At 38.1% G+C, this 16,705-nt stretch overlaps 1 protein-coding gene across 13 annotated transcripts in view; it reads left to right on the forward strand.

Annotated features, from left to right (window-relative positions):
• The window catches only part of PCNX1 (pecanex 1), an 89,248-nt gene extending 76,403 nt beyond the window's left edge, over positions 1 to 12,845 (forward strand). For 11 of the 13 annotated variants that reach the window (XM_080595918.1, XM_080595916.1, XM_080595908.1 and 8 more), the window contains 7 exons: positions 395 to 545; positions 2,550 to 2,780; positions 3,125 to 3,399; positions 5,023 to 5,264; positions 6,348 to 6,784; positions 8,210 to 8,350; positions 11,956 to 12,845. In XM_080595918.1, coding sequence (XP_080452044.1) covers positions 395 to 545; positions 2,550 to 2,780; positions 3,125 to 3,399; positions 5,023 to 5,264; positions 6,348 to 6,784; positions 8,210 to 8,350; positions 11,956 to 12,096 — 1,618 coding nt within the window. In that variant the 3' untranslated portion in view covers positions 12,097 to 12,845. Of the gene's footprint in view, positions 1 to 394; positions 546 to 2,549; positions 2,781 to 3,124; positions 3,400 to 5,022; positions 5,265 to 6,347; positions 6,785 to 8,209; positions 8,351 to 11,227; positions 11,311 to 11,955 lie in introns of all 13 variants that reach the window. The other 2 variants (XR_013952331.1, XM_080595917.1) reach the window with 2 other exon arrangements.
• Positions 12,846 to 16,705: the final 3,860 nt, after the last annotated feature.

The raw sequence follows: 16,705 nt of genomic DNA on the forward strand, positions 1-16,705 counted from the left end.
CTTGTATTCAGTGCTAAAACCATCCACAAGTGAAGCTACATCTCCATGTCCTCTTTGATTGGTTCACTATGGTATACTCCCTGAAAAGTTTTCTTTTAATGATCTCCAGAATAAAATCAGGCATTTTTCAGAGTTTATTTACTTTAGTTCATATAAATAGTCTGCATATACGGTTTCATCACGTTTAGTGTACATAGACACCTCATGTCCAGGCTTTGTTTACACATATGTTTATGCATATGTTCCATCTTCCTCCGGTCTTCTCTTTTCTCTATAGAGAAGAATTGTGTGTCTTTCTGTACAGCTTAGAATTTTGTGCTCTTGTCAATGATAATTGTGGAAATGTTAGTATTTGTGTTAATATTTGGGCTAGTTTTTCTCTTTCTCTCAACAGTAATCTGGAATCCTTCTTGTATGGCCTACATGCCCTATTTAAGGGCGACTTTCGTATATCATCAATTAGAGATGAATGGATCTTTGCTGACATGGAATTGCTGAGGAAAGTAGTAGTTCCTGGAATACGAATGTCACTTAAACTACATCAGGTGAGAGATTTGCCAGGAAACTTTCTCCAGCTCTTTTTTATTTCTGTATATTCTCTCTTTTAAAGGTAAAATGTTGAGAGAGATACTCACGGCACTCAGCTCTTATTGATGGGCTTGGATGACCATTTTCCCCAAAAAATTGTCTAAAGATATGTAGGTGGAGGTAGTGCTGTATATAAAGACAGCCAGCACACTTAGTCTTGTATCATCACACCTTACCACTGAGACATCAGATTAAAGTTTCCAGGGAAAGTAAAGGGAAAAAAATAAAAATCTAAAAAAAAAAAAAAGGAAAATAGAAGTGCATGTTACAGAAGCAGACAATTGAAAATGAGTAAACATCCCATATTGTCCTTTGTTTTATTACAGCTCATCCGGAAAGTGATATAGAGAAAAAGGGAATGCAGTTTATGCTCAGAGCTTGAAAATTACGTCAAATGTAGATCAGAGAATATTTCATACCTTGCTTCATATCTGTCTAGAGATAATTCTGTTATGAACAATCTATCTATTTTCCCTCCCTCTTCCCCTCCCCACAAATATGTATCTGGCTTACAAGGTTATCATGCTATTCAAAGCTGCATAGCCCTCTTTAGCTGTCCAATGAGAGTTGTGCTTTTAATTCTACTTTGAAGTGTTATAATAACAGGCTCTTTAGTGTTATTCATTCATTCTGTAAGTGAAGTTTCAGGTGAGAAGAAACAGCTTGCATTTCAATAAGCTGAAATTGGGGTTGGTCTTTTAGTAAGTGAGAGTGAAGTTGAACAGTCCTGAATTCAATCTAGTAAGTCTGTTAACTAAGGTTAACAAGTACAAGAAACTTGAGCAAAAAGTTCTTGGAGGTGTGTGTGTGGGGAAGCGTTGGTACTCTAGAAGAACAAGGCTTGAAAGTTATAGCAACCAGGTAAATATTAACTGTGCTTTTTAAATAGTAATTGGAGTTGGAGTTTTTGCCTTAATTTCACATTCTCAAAGTCTCCCAAAGTTAGCAGTGATTGATTCAACTCTTTCACATAACACGAGGAACCCCTTGAATTTAACAGAACGCATATAAGTGTTAAAACTACATGCAGCAAAATGGAATAATTACAAAATCTTGGTCGAAGGCTGCAGAAGTACACCTGGAACAATTCAGAAATGTTCTCAGTATATTTGGGGTACTGTTCAGAACGGGCTTAGGTCACAAAATAAAATGAGAAATATACAAACATTGAAGAACAAAAACGACTCTTCTGAATATCATTTTATTAATCTATGATGGGATTTTGTTCACTTGCAGTGTAATACCATATTGAGGCTTCGGGCAGGGTTGGGAATTTAGCTATTAGCCCCTCCATTTTTATCTGAGTAACATGACTGAATACTGAATTGAACTTGCAAATTTTGTGGTTTTACTTGACTGTCAGTAATACAAGTCGTGTGATAGTATCTGTTGCTGAAATAGTCTGTCATTAAGAATTAGTATGAACTTTTTAATAGAAAATACAGATAAAACTTCACCGTGTTTCTTCCTGTAGCTATTTTCATATAAGTCTTAATAGTGCTTTACCTTGGTGAGTTTTGCAGTTGAATACTTATGAGTAAGCAAAAAGGCTGCCTGCAAAACCATTTTGGTTTCAATATGAATATATGTAATATAAAATAGAATAGGTTGTCCAGAGAATTTGTGGATGTCCGGTGTCTGGATGTTAAAAGGCCATACTGGGTAGACCTTTGAGCAACCTGGTCTAGTGGGAGGTGTCCCTGCCCATGGCAGGCGGGTTGGAACTGGGTGATCTTTAAGGTCCCTTCTACCCCCAAATCATTCTGTGAGTCTATAAATCCAGTGTAAAACTGAACTTAAAAAAAAAAAAAAAATTACTTGAGTAAGTAATAGGCAGCTCTTTTCAATCACTGTTTTTAAGTTATAGGAAACAAACCTTTGAGGTGTGAGATGTTTTCTTTTTATACGTAGTTACATCTGAAATGTCAATCATACTTTACCAAACATGTTCTTGGAAACAGGATCACTTCACTTCTCCAGATGAATATGATGATCCTTCTGTCCTCTATGAAGCCATAACAACCCATGAAGAAAATCTAGTTATAGCACATGAAGGGGACCCTGCTTGGCGGAGTGCCGTTCTTTCCAATTCTCCCTCCCTACTTGCCCTGCGTCACGTGATGGATGATGGCACCAACGAATATAAAATCATTATGCTGAATAAGCGCTATCTCAGTTTCAGGGTCATTAAGGTAAGCTCTGTGTACATTCCTCAAAATGGCAGTATGTCGTGGTATATCTTGATTATACTAAACTGTTATGTTAACTCAGATCATTACCTTACTTTTACTGGCTTGTCATTGCTGGGACAGCTTCGTCTCATATAGAAGTATTTCATCGGGAAATCAGTTCCTGACTTGAAATCTGTCTGTCAGTTCAGCCTTTTAGTGAATATGAATGGTTGTAGTTCTGTAGTGTAGTTTTTCTACATGCACACTTGTAGAAGCCTGTAAAAGGCAGAGCAGTCTGCTCATGCTGTCCCTGTTTCACTTTGACACAGCCTTTTCACTTGGCTTCTGTCATTTTTCTTTTGCAGGTGAATAAGGAGTGTGTGCGTGGCCTGTGGGCAGGACAACAGCAGGAACTTGTCTTCCTGCGCAATCGTAATCCAGAAAGAGGAAGTATCCAAAATGCAAAACAAGCTCTGAGGAATATGATCAACTCTTCTTGTGACCAGCCAATTGGATACCCCATCTATGTCTCACCTTTGACTACTTCCTATTCAGATAGTCATGAACAGCTTAAGGAGATTCTTGGGGGAGCAATCAGCTTAGGAAATATAAGAAACTTCATAGTGTCTACATGGCACAGGTGAGTTGAGGAAAAATGGTGAGTTCTCATTACGTATTCACGACGCCATATGTCATTCACTAGTCTCATACATGCCAGCAGGGCACAATTTATAGTATTCGGTTGCATAAAAGCAAGCTTTGACTTTTATTTCGAGTACATCTGTAGAATATGATAAGTGGAGATTAACCTGAAGATTAACCCTGGCAGAAGGAGTTGATCTTCAAGGCATACAAGAATTAAGCTACAAACTGAGTGACAGCTTGGAACAAAACAGAGGACTAAGTCTGGGTGCAAGAATTACAACTACAGTTCTAATGTCAGATCTGATAATGAGACAATGCAACTCACGTTAATTTTGTTTTGGTACTGTTAATTTTACTGTCTAATCAGAAAAGCAGAGTTTCTGCCTGGTAAACATGCAGTGTGCAAGTGTCAATATTAATGGTGTTAGAGTATGCCTATATGTAGTAATTCAAGCTTTAGTTACTGTTCAAAATTGTGTGAATGCTTATAAATATCCTGTGTCAGAGCTAGAACAAGTAACTAGTAATAATGTAATTTACTTCCCATTCACCTCCTGGTAGCCCAATACAAACTCTTGCTGTGATGCGTTTCATAGGCCATAAGAAATTTTACTTGACTTCTGGCCCCCTACGACAGTGGCTGCAAAAGCAACAGTGGCAACAGTCCTGATGCTGTTCTGATGGTCATATTTACACTTAGACATCTACAGCACATCAAAACAGAACATGCTCCTTCACCCTGGAATGTGCCATATTTCTTACAGTCTGAGGTGTATGTCTTCTATCACCATCTGCTTCTCTCTCTGTGGATAGAGCAACAGGTGAAAGAGTAACACAGAACAGTGTTTGGATCCAAGCTTTTCTGGATCGCAGGGGCAAATAAAATTGGAAGTGATTTCTTGGTGTATTTTGAGTGGGACAGAAAGAAAGTAAGAGTAAAAAGTAGCAATTGAAAGGAAGAAGGAATATGCTGTGTTCTGTGTTCATCAGAGGTTTACTAGTGCAAACAACATGGTGAAAAGCCATATACATCGAAGATGTTGGCTAACCTGTCATCTGAATGTTCAAAAGTCACACAAGACTTCATGATTCAAATAATTGCAATATGTGTTTCAGGGACATTCTCACAGTTGTTTGAAAGTAACAAGAAACCAAATAAACTAAAACAAAAATCAGCAACAATAAACGTTGTTTTCCTGCTCATCTAAATAGACAAAAGACTTTTGCAGTGTAAGACTGCATGTATGAGTGGTATGTTAAAGAGCATAAATTTACTAAACTAATATAAAATAACCAAGATGTTCTTCCAGCATTTTATATTTAGAATTTTATCACTTCAGAGTTGGCTTTTTTAAAAAGCTATTTTATCTAAACTCTTGGCTTATCATAACTGTTACTTGAATGGCTGTCATGAAGAAAATGGCAATCTCCTAGAAAGCAACGCTTATACTTACAAAGCCTATTCTGAGAAAATAATATTCCCTAAAATCAGATAAAATTGTCTCTACAGATTGTGCTGAGTAAAGCCTTTTGCTTGTCATCATAAAGCACTTTTTTTTCTTTTAGAATCCTGATGTTCAGGTGGCCTGACTTAATGTCAATTGCATTATGTTTTCAGACTAAGGAAAGGTTGTGGAGCTGGCTGTAACAGCGGTGGAAATATTGAAGATTCAGATGCTGGAGGTGGGGCTTCTTGCACAAGTAACAATGCCACCATCAACGAGTCGCAGAGCAGCATGTCACAAGGAGGAGGGAATGCAACTACGGGGCAGGGACCTGGAGCAGTACAGCACCCTCCTGTTGCACCTCATCCCACAGCTCTTCCTGCAGCTCATCCACCAACTCATCCATCTACTCTGGGTAACGTTAAAATAAAACAAGATAACTTTCTACAAGTACAATTCTATAGCCAGAACTGGCTCTTCTGCTCTTTGAATCAGGCCTAGGCTAAAAGAAAAGACAACCAGCCAAACAAACTAACCTTGATTATGTATTATTAACACCTGCTGGATTCATCTCAAACTACAGTGCTGTTTTGTGCAATGGAAGGTTCCCAAATAGAGACTTAACCAAGAGGAGTTTATTTACACTGCCAGAATAGTTCAAGTAACTTTTTGCAACACATCTCCACAGCTTGATTGAGCTCTTAACTCCTGTCATACTGTCTGCTAAGGTTAAACTTGAGACTTTTTGTGACTCTTTGTAGTTCTCATTTACACAGTAGACTGGATTGTCTATTTCCATAGTCTTTTAGCTAATTTTAGCTGAATCTGTACTGATCTGAAGTTAGTGAGATGATAAGCAATAAAACTGAGAAGAAAGTTTGCAAATGCTGCCTTTGCTTAAAGAATAGAACTGTGTATGGAGCTGAATGTACTGGAATTTTTTGATTTTTACACAATGTAATACAGGTCTGCAGCTGTCAAGAGGTATATACAGTTGCTTAATATAGGAATAACACTAATACTCAAACTATTTTTTTCCATGTAAAGTGCTTTAAAGTTTTCTTCACGTTTAAAAACAGTTTTTTGCATTAAATTCTGATCCAGTTTTTGAATGTCCATTTGAGCATCTTAAAGATGCTCTTCGTATTTTGAAACATGAACCTGCTATACTATCTTCAGTATTGGGAACTTTAATGCTAACACTAAGAAAAAGTTCTTAATGTGGAAAGAGCAAGGCAGAAGCATTTTTTGAGCTATTTGTCTTGCAGGGATTGTGAGTAGAACAGAATATGGGATTCCAAGATGTGATGAATGGAATGTACTCAAATAGTCTGCTCTATAAGTGCAGCAGGTACCCTTTCATGCAGTACCACTGTTTCAGCTATTGATGCAATCCATCAATTTCGTACCTAAGTGCTAAAACTTGTGTGTATCATAAATCTAATGTGTGTGGGAGGCTTTATCAAGCCCTGCTGATTCTGTATCTCTTTATTTTTAGGCACCAGTCACAGTTCTCACTCTGTGCAGTCAAGCCTTGTCAGACATTCCCCTGCCCGTGCCTCAGTAGCTAGCCATTCCTCTTATTGCTACGGCAGTCGTCATTCATCTCTTCGCACGTCTACAACAGGCTTTGTGCCTTGTCGGCGCTCTTCCACCAGCCAGATATCCCTTCGTAACCTCCCGTCGTCCATCCAGTCCCGCCTGTCTATGGTCAACCAAATGGAACCTACTGGCCAGACTGGGGTCAGCACACAGCATGGCCTGCCCTCTTCTAGCAGCTCCAGCCAAAGCATCCCAGCCTGTAAACAGCATGCCCTTGTGGGCTTTCTAGGGACAGAAGGAGGAAGTAATGCTACTGAAACTCAGTCAGGTGGTAATGCAAGCCCTGCAAATCAAATGCAAGCCAAAAAGGATGACGTTATTTACAGAATCCAGGTGAATAGCCCGGAAGAACAAGTTAATCTATGCTTCCTTAGCTGTGTGATTTTGTTAGTGTTATCTTGTATGGTGTTGAAATCAGTGTTTTTAAATACATACACAGTCTGGAATGTCTTAATATGCAACTGTTGTGTAGTTACAACTGGAGAATGAATGTAAGGAAAAGCTTTCCTGGACAAGCAGCCTTCCTGCATGCTTAGGCATCCCTGTTGACATTGCCTTTTTGTTTTCCTGTAGTACAGCTTTAAGAATATTAGCTGAACTCACTTTTGTTCCATGCTTAGTCTGTTTTTATTCATGAGAATATCTAAAGCTAAAGACCTTCATCTTCAGGGCTGAAAGCAACTAGCTTTTTTCTTTCAAACCAAGTAGGTTTTCCACAAAAGTGTAAAAATGCTGTCACTTTCATTTTACATACATGTGTATTCTTTGGTTATTACCACAAGTCTAGATTACTGAGCAGCAAACAGTACTCCAATGACTAAGGTAATTATTGACAGCCTTACTATTTCTTTGAAAATCCAGAAGTGTGTACTTGTCCTTCTAGCTTCTATTAGCCCCACATACATGCCTTTGGCAGTATATTTAGCAGGGAAACACCAAGTAGTAGTATTTAATAAGACAGATTGTGACAAAGTTGACTTCCTTGCTGACATACTTCATTTTAAATTAAGCTGCATCCTTAGGCATAGTTAACTAAGTTAATTAACTTAGATGAAGTTAACTGATTCTACAGGTCTCTGCTTAGTAGTTTTTGTTTGTAGGCAAGGGCCCTTTTATGAAACTGCGTCTTCCTCAAACAGAGGAACTAAACCAAGTTGACATATGCCCTTGTATAGTGGATGTTAAGCGGTTCTTTCTGTTCTTACTTTCTGTCCTTAAACAGGAAGAAGTTTTCAGGAGTTCTCTCCTGCTGCTCCTGTGGAAATGCTCATTTACTTTAAAACAATGTGTGGGTCTCAGCAAACCATGCTAGCAGATAAATAGCTTCTCAGCCTACGAGTGAATTCTCCAAGCCCATGTTTAGGATACCATTCTCTTAGAAGTAATGAGCCAGTCCTAACAGCTTGCTGTCACTAAACTCTTTGCTGCTGCTGGACCACATACTGCTGATGATTATTTTGTGACAGTTTAGACTCTTTCATGGGCCAGTGTGACTGAAAGAAGGGGTGAGGAGGGGTGCCAGGCAGCAGTGAACCAATATATTGTCACCTCTGTCTGAAACCATAGCCTAACTCCCAAAGTCTCTGTTGCTCGAGTTTATTTTTTCATAGTCTGGAGCTTGAGTTTGCAACGTTGGAATCAGAAATTCATTTTTGTGGGGTTAAATCAGTTGTCTGGAAGTATGCAAAACATTACAGTTAATCCGTTTCTTTTAAATTTTGGCTGAACTAACAGTCAAAACTCAATTCCTACTTATAGTTAATGGATCCCAGTCAAGTACTGGAAGGGATCAACGTGTCAAAAAGGAAAGAGCTGCAGTGGCCAGATGAGGTGATACGGCTAAAAGCTGGAAGAAACAGCTGGAAAGATTGGAGTCCTCAGGAAGGCATGGAAGGCCATGTAAGTTTTTTGTTTAGAAGTTGACAAGCTAATTTAAAAAAAAAAAAAAAGGCAGTGTCTTGATTATATGGCAGTCTGCCTAGATGTCAAGGCCAATGACGCATGTAGTAGTAAGCTGGATCAGCGGCTGTCTTCTAAGTCAATGTTGCTGGAAGAGCAAGTCTAGAATTCTAATTTGGAGCAGAGGAATATGTCTGCAACCGTATACAAAAGATACAAGATGATTCAAATTTTCAGCCACCTCTCCTTCCTTGCCTTCTTCCAGCTCTTGTCATGAACTGTTACCTCAGGCATTGTGTTTACTCATCCAGCCTTCATTTTGCTTTCCTTAAACTGTTAATCCCTGAGCAAATACTGAGGGTCAATTTACCAACCAGTCCTTAATTGAATGGTTAACAGTATTTGGTTTTGAAATTATTCTGATGAAAATCGAGCCAAGTAGATTAACTTGAAATGTCTTTGTTATATAATGAGTACATAATAGGTGTTTACTTTCCTTCAAGAAGGAAATACTCTATAACTAAAACTTGCAAAAGCATATTACTCGACACCTTTTCCCTAGGGAAGCTACATCTGCACAGAGAAATAAAAATTCACTGTTCAGTCTGTCTTTAAGTTTAAAAAAAAAAAAGGCAGCTCTCGGGGGATTTTTTTTTTTACTGAGGCATACTGCTTTTAGACACCCCCTCCATAAGACTAGGATTTACTTGTATGTAACATCTAGGAGTAGAATGCTATTGTGAACATTCATAGTTAAGTTAGGTTTAGACCAGGCTTCTGGGATTTCCTTTTTAGCTATTGCAGATAAAGAATGTCCTGAAGATGATGAATGTAAAAGGTCATACTGAAACGTGTCCTGGAATCATGAATCATGTTGCCTAGTACTGGACAACTGTTGTATGTTTTTTTTAAGAGCTCGGTAGCATGTTTTGCAAACTGTAGCATGTTGACATGTACAGTGATAGTTACTGAAAGATTAAGCTACTGTTCTGGATGTTTCTTACCTATTTCTGGTGCAGTATGCTGGCAGGATTTTAGAAAAACGTCTTTTAACCTAAGAAGAAAGGGGAAAAGCACTGGATTATCCTATGTGTGATTAGGAGGAGCAGATTTAACTTGATGACACAGTTTCCATTGCCTGCTTCAGCTGCCTGTAGTAAATGTAGTATCAGTAAAGCTATTAGTTCTTAAGATGGTCTTTCCTTTCTGATCCTGCACCTTCTGCAAACAGGCAGAACTGATTGCTACCTGTTGGAATGCTGCTTATCAAGCAGTTTACCAGCCAGAGCATTATTATATCAGTGTTCTTCACATGAAGCTCGGATGCAGAAAAACACATTTCTTGGTATTACCTATGTAACAATAATGGCCACATTCTGAGTGGCATATAGATTTTCCTGCTGCATAAAAAAGGAAAAGAAGCAGTAGTCGAAAGCAGAAGTAAGCAAAAGAGGAAGGGGAAGAGAATGATAAAAGGAATAAAAGGAAAATGGTTGAGAAGAGACAGCCACATTGTTTTTTTCATGGGGACATAGGATAGGGATTCAGTAGTTGAATTATGACAAAAGGTTGGGAGTCACAGCAGTAAGTTGTGTGTGTTCTGTATCTGGTTTCTTGAACTATATTAAGTGTCAAAATGTGTTTTAACTATTGTGAGGAGTAGGCTGTGTTAGTGCTGACGGTGACGGTAAGGCCCTTATTTACTACTCATTTATATCTATGGGTGATAATACAGGGGAAGCTGTAAATTTGTGAACAGTATGTAGTCTTAAGTTATTTAAAACTTCTCTACATAGTAGAGAAAGCACTTCTCTTAACTTCAATTCTTATTTTGCTGAGCATACAATCTAGCATATATATGCTACACAAAGATACAAGGTTTCTTCAAGGAAATTAAATTTAGCAGATGTCTTTGGATTGGAGCTACTTCTTTTTCCAGGATTTTGGGGTATATTCTGATTTATATTTGAGCTAGAGAGCCTTTTTTTTCCTGACACTAGCATGCAACCCTCAGGAGATTCTTGTCCCATCTTCACTATCTGGTGACATCATTTTGCATGTTATCAGTCATAGAAAATATTAAAAATGTAATCTTCTTACTAATGTCAGAGTTGCACCTTTTATCAGCATTAAATAAATGCTAATCATGATAGAACAGATGGTAAAACTGAGTGTGGAGGGGGATGGTTGTAGGGAGTTATAATTTATGTACAACTTGTGCATATATGCACTTAATTTTTAAGGAGTTTTTTTATATTCAAGCTTTTGGAGTCATGCCCTGACTATCTCAAAGGCACCAGTTTTAAGTTGAACAACAAGGATGTAGTACTTGGACTTTACTGGGAAATGATTTATGTGTCTGGGGATGGAATATTACTTTATAGGACAGCATATAAAGCTCATATGAACAGAATTTGATGAAGTCAGACTCAGATAGACTGCTTAAATACCATGCTGTTGCATCAAACAAGGGGCAACTAAAGATGCTGTGCTTCCCTGTCTGAAATGTTCTCCCTGTGGATGCAGTGCAGATCACATGCCAAGGACAAAGCTGTATCTCCTTACTCACTGTCAGAAATCTGCAGCTGTCAGCTGGGTTTAGGGAGGACTGGGAGGGAGAGGGGGGTTCTTTTAGATTTTTATCTTGGAAGATGTAGGTTACTTGTATTTTTGTCTTTTTTCCCCACCTGTATCATTAGAACTTCTGCGAATTGTGTTGTCCTGAATTTTGTTTTATTTAATATATATTTTTTGCTTTTTTTACGTTATCTTGGCTTGAATTTAGGGTTCATCCCCCACAGCTGACAAACTCAGTGTTTCTATAGAGGTGGAAATACTGAAAGTCATGATACTGGAACATACTTCTGGTTTCTTTAGGACATCCAGACTTTAAGGATGTAAAAGAGCTGAGCGGGGAGTTGGTCATACAAGAATCTGTATGGAGAAGAAACCTTCTGATGGTCAGTATCAGGCAGGATCCTTGGAAGGAGCAGATCACAATACCTGAATTCTTTTGGTCCAAGGAATTACATGATAGTAGTTTGAGGCAGTGTTTCTGAAACCTTACCCCTTTGTAATACATAAGCCACTTGAAGATATTTTAAAATTAAAAAAAATATATTTAAAACATCAATCTAAAATTCACAGTAAGGAACAAAATTAGACCAAGGGATTTGACTTAGAGAAGATAGATTTTACACCTAACTACAGATAAACTAGTTCTGTGCCATTATGTTTTGCCAGACACTGAGATGATGATATTAGCTGTGAGATTATTACTTCAAAATATCATGACTCTGTATGTGTGCAGTTTTTCCAGTTGTTATTCACTTTGACCTGTTTGGCTCTGATTTGGGCCAAGTTGTTTGTGTTGAAATTCAAATCCAAGGCTAGCTGTCCTCAGGTAAGCTGCAGATTTCCAGCCAGACTTAGATGAGTAGCTTATCGGTGGGTATGTGGTTATTGAAAAATGAGTGGCTAAGTCAGTACAGGGGTTGTATTATTGCTCCCTGTGCCCTGCAAGGGCCCTGTATTATTAGTCACAACTTTGAAATGGCAGCTTTGCCTATGAAACTCATGTTTTGCTTTATTTGATTTTTTTCCAGGTGATTCACCGCTGGGTGCCTTGCAGCAGAGATCCAAGTAGTCGGTCCCACATAGATAAGACCATCCTGCTGGTTCAGATTGAAGATAAATACGTTGCTGTTGTTGAAACTGGAGTCCTTGAACTTGGGGCTGAAGTGTAAATCTCCGAGACTTAAACTTCCCCTTCTCCAGTGGTTCAGAAAAGAGAAGGGTCCAGAAGCAGCAGCTCCCAGGACATAAAACTTCGGTCCAGTTGTAGGAAAGGACTTGAAACACAGATTTGTCTAAGTCCCTTTCCCCAAATAAACAAGTGTAAGAAATTTTTAAGTTGTTAGCTGCTGAAGAAACATTTGCATGAAGGATAGATTTGTTGAGACATATCTTTTTGTTTATAAGTTTTGTTTATGCATTGCGTAATGCTTTAAATCAACAAACTTTTCGGTTCTAAGATCAGAGCACCTCATATTTTTCTAATTGTTTTGCCAAAAATTGCCATGTCTTGTCACAGAGTGCGTGGAATTCATCCACCTTATTTTAAAGAAATTGACTACAAACCTTCAGTTTGGTGAAACACAGTGTAAAGGTTTCAGGAGTGGCAAGAAGAGACTGAACAGATGTATAGATTCTTATTCCTTATGAGCTAAAACATTAATGAGAACTGCACTAATTTTTTTACAGCAATGCACTAAAAACAACCCTGAGATTGCTGAGAACATTTATTTATATATATAAATATAAGTATATAAAATACCATTATTTAAATTGCCTTTGGGATTAATCCCCTCCCTCTCCATATACATGTTGATGGTAAGGGCTGTGCCATGGGTTTGGTTCTATGTTCTGTATTTCGTACAAGTGCATTTGCTGCATTCTCTTCACAATAAATGGTAAAATAACAAATATATAGAAATGTACCTGAGTATCCCTGTACTACATCAGAATCTATTGTGGTGGCAGTGGTACCTCCGATCTATACAACACGTCCAGCTTTAAAGTGGGGCCCAGTACACTATCTTTCATCTGTCCTCCCTTAGCTGGCTTTGGCTACCTTGCTTCTTTACACCCGGAGCTGGCTATGTTCTTTCACCGGCTCTTCTCTGGCAGAGAGTTGTCTGAGTTTTGTAGGGGAGATGCAGGTCCATGACGACCTTCATGGATACTTGAAAGTTTTTTGATTCTGTTCAATTAAAATAAAATCTTTTAAAAGGCTTTTATAGAAGGCACAGCCCTAAACTTGTATCACTTTTACCACCTTGCCTTTTCTTTCCCTTTAGTCTTCATTCTTTTCTATGACTTGAATTTTATTTTCTGTGATTATATATTCTATGTAAGTGTAATTTGAGTATTTATAACTGTGAAGTTGAATTATTCATGTTACATATCCTAGGTTTTATTGTATTTTTTTAAATGTGTGTATTCAGGGAAACACGTAACTCAGAACTATCATGGGAGTGTGAGAGGGAAACTAGTTTGGTTTTGACTTGCAGTTCCTATGACTCACTTCTCTTAATCCATAAGAAAAAAATGTACCTGTTGTGATTGTTTCCTGTTTCTGATCGGTAATTATGTAGGATTCTGTGCAGAATCTGCACACAGTCCTAACTAGCTTTTGGGAGCAGCCATCTTCTTCCCAGTCACCTTCGCTTCTTTCTGAGTAATGTAACCAGAAGAGACTTCTGATGTACCACAGAGGTTATTGGAATTATTTCTCTGACATCAGAGAAACCACGTCCATTAAGTACCTACTGTAAGAGTGAAATTATATGGCATGAGGAGGGGAAAAAAAAAAAAGAAACAGCTACCTAGAAATTACTGGTGTTCTAACTTGAGTCACTGTATGCTTTGTAGCCATGAAAGGGTAATGATGTGTGCCTGGTAGCTGGTCCATTGTTAAACCTTCCCAGTGAATTATACTGGGGCCTTGCTTACATCGTACTCGATGCAAATTTATACTGCAAGTACTGTGCATTTTCCAATTGCATACTACTATTTGGCTTATGTATGTTCAGTCATATTTAACCCTGGTAAAAATGCGCGGTTCTGGGTCTGCCACCACTGAAATAATCTTGCTGTTCCACATAGTTTATCATATGTGCACATGATAGTGTAGTTAAATTCACCTCCTGTGTATCTGAAAGTGTAGTACTGTAAATGAACCTTGGTCAGCAGTCCGGTAATTTTGCTGTCAGGAACAAAGAATATGTGTATGTCTTAAATTGAGGATGTTTTACTTAAGGTTTTATTGTGTGTCCTTTCCTACAGGTAAATTACAGGGTTTCCCATATCATTAGGAATATTGCTTCATAAAGGTTCTTTAGAAATAAGAGGTTGTTTGGAAATAGGCCCCCACTTGATACTAGTTGCAGAAAAGTTTTTTTCCTGTACTGAAGCCTTGAGGTAAACAAATGACTGGAAAACAAAATAGACACTTGTTTTATCTCTTATAAACTTGACTGAAGCAACTTTCAGTATGTTAACCCTGACACTGAACAACCTGTTTCATGAACAACCTATTTCACAGTCTTCAGTGTGAGATGATGGCAATGTCCACTGTCCTGCTGGTAATAGACGAGAAGGGAATTAATGACTTGGTAACATAACAATTCTAGAGAATATGTAACTGCCTGGAATTAGATTAGCAAACAGCAGATGGGGAAAAAGGCTTTTCCTAAGGGACGAAGAGAATTGATAGGTCTTTCTATTTTTTTTAATTCTTTAAGGCTTTTAGTGTGTTGCCTTCAGGAGATGTATTTTAATGTGGCCAGTTACGAGGTTAATAGGTTATTTCAGATATTCAGCAAACACCTGTTGTGAAGCAGTTTACGCAGTGCTCCTACCTGTTCAGGATCTGCTCAACAGAAGTTACCTACTTGCGATTTCACTCTTCTGTAAGGCTTTGGAAAATTAACTTCTTTTTTCCTAAGTTTTTCTGCATTCTGAACTCTCAAGATTGATATGATTGTATGTTGGTTTGTGCAAGGTTTGCATCTTGGTTCCATTGTGAGAGTGACAAAAGCATTTGTTTTCTTCTACCTCCCCCCAGGATAGATCTGTCTGTGGAAAACTGTTCTAGATGGAGATAATATTTTTGTTGTCTTTTTCTGTTCTCTGTTTTTTGTCTTCACACGGTATTTTTCTCCTGTTGTGGGTGTAGAAAGGATGACTATTTTCAAAGTAGTCCTGTCAGTCCAGATTGAGCTCAGCATAGAATGGGTTTGTTTTTTCATAAGTTTTCATGAAAACCTCTTATGGATGGATGAGTGCTTTAACTCTGTCCACTTTCATTGTGTGATAATCTCGTGCCATAAGAACATTCCAGTTAAGTCCTGTAGTATTAGCTTTCAGATAGATCCCCATCTGTTTTTTCTCATTTTTCCTTAAAGGTGGCATCTATGTATACATACATACTTACTGCTTCCTACAACAAATACTCAATTGCAGAAAAGTGCTTAAAAGCCCCACTAATTGGTTTGTGTCCATCAGTTTTTTTAAAAAAAAAAAGCTGTTTAAGCCTTTTCATACTTCACTTGTCTGTGAAATCCTTTTTAAAAATGGTGTGAAATTTAGAACAAAACAAAAAAAACTGAAATGTGTATGTGACACTATGGATACCTATAATTGTGCCACTTAAGCTGTATGTGATAATTGTGCTGAATTCTCTTGTGATTCAGCATCTCTGAAGTTATTTCAGAGTAGGCAGGAGAACAAGGAGAAACATATATTTAGTTCCATCTAGATTGAATGGTTCCTATAGCCACTTTGCTGGGACATCTGGCATGTTTCTGAGTGGTGACCTCAGTTTTCCCACCAGCTGTGTAACTTATCCCCAAGGCACTCCTTAGCACTGCATTCACAGCCCTTGTGGGAACTGAAGAACTCTTCTGAGAAGCCTAGATGACTGGTGAGGTGAAAGATGAAAACTGCTGTGGCACAGATCCATGCCCTTGGCTATTTGGCAAGCAGCCATAAAGCTTTGCCTGGAATAGGGTGGGGGGGGTAGAAGAGATGCCTTACAATCGGATCCAACTTCAGATCATTTCTCTGATAATACACAACATCATACAACCTAGGAGTGTAGATAGATCTTTAAAGCAGTGTTTTTCTCAATTACAGGACTCTCCATTAACAAAAATGGAGCAGGATAGATTTCATTTCTTACAATTAATATTACTCAAATATTATTCTACTTGTATTGGATTTGGGGTTATACCACCACAGGTTTTATGTACTTAATTTTATTAAGGAGTTTTATACCTATTATATAGGCATCTATTCTTTTCTTGTCTGGCTTAGTATTTGATAACCTAATGCAGTACATTCAGTGAAGCTGGACTCTTTCGGAAGTTACACTGGTAATTACTGGTGCCTTAGTAAAAAAGTGGGTACATAACACCTTGGTGGAAAGTAAAGCATGTGGCTTGTTTCACCCCAGCATGATGTGCATATTTCCAAAAGGTGAGTAAGATGGCTGCTCCAAAAGAGTTCGGGAGTATACATACATCACTCGCAGTCACAAACACCTGAATATGAGTAGTTTGTATGACTTCTGGTATGTACAGGTTCAAAAGATAATCCCCATACACTTAATCCACAATGCTGAATGATGGCGATCAAATAGCTGGATACGTTAATGACTTACATAAAGATCCCCCCACACCAACCCCCAAAAAAGTGACAACAAGCTGCTGAATAGAAAGGAGTAAGAGGAGAGCAGTGTGTAAATGAGAGGATGGCTTTGGTTTTAATGGACAATGAAAATATATGTATTGC

Source organism: Anser brachyrhynchus, assembly GCF_964034855.1.
Source record: "Anser brachyrhynchus genome assembly, chromosome: 5".
Taxonomy (NCBI): Eukaryota; Metazoa; Chordata; class Aves; order Anseriformes; family Anatidae; genus Anser; species Anser brachyrhynchus.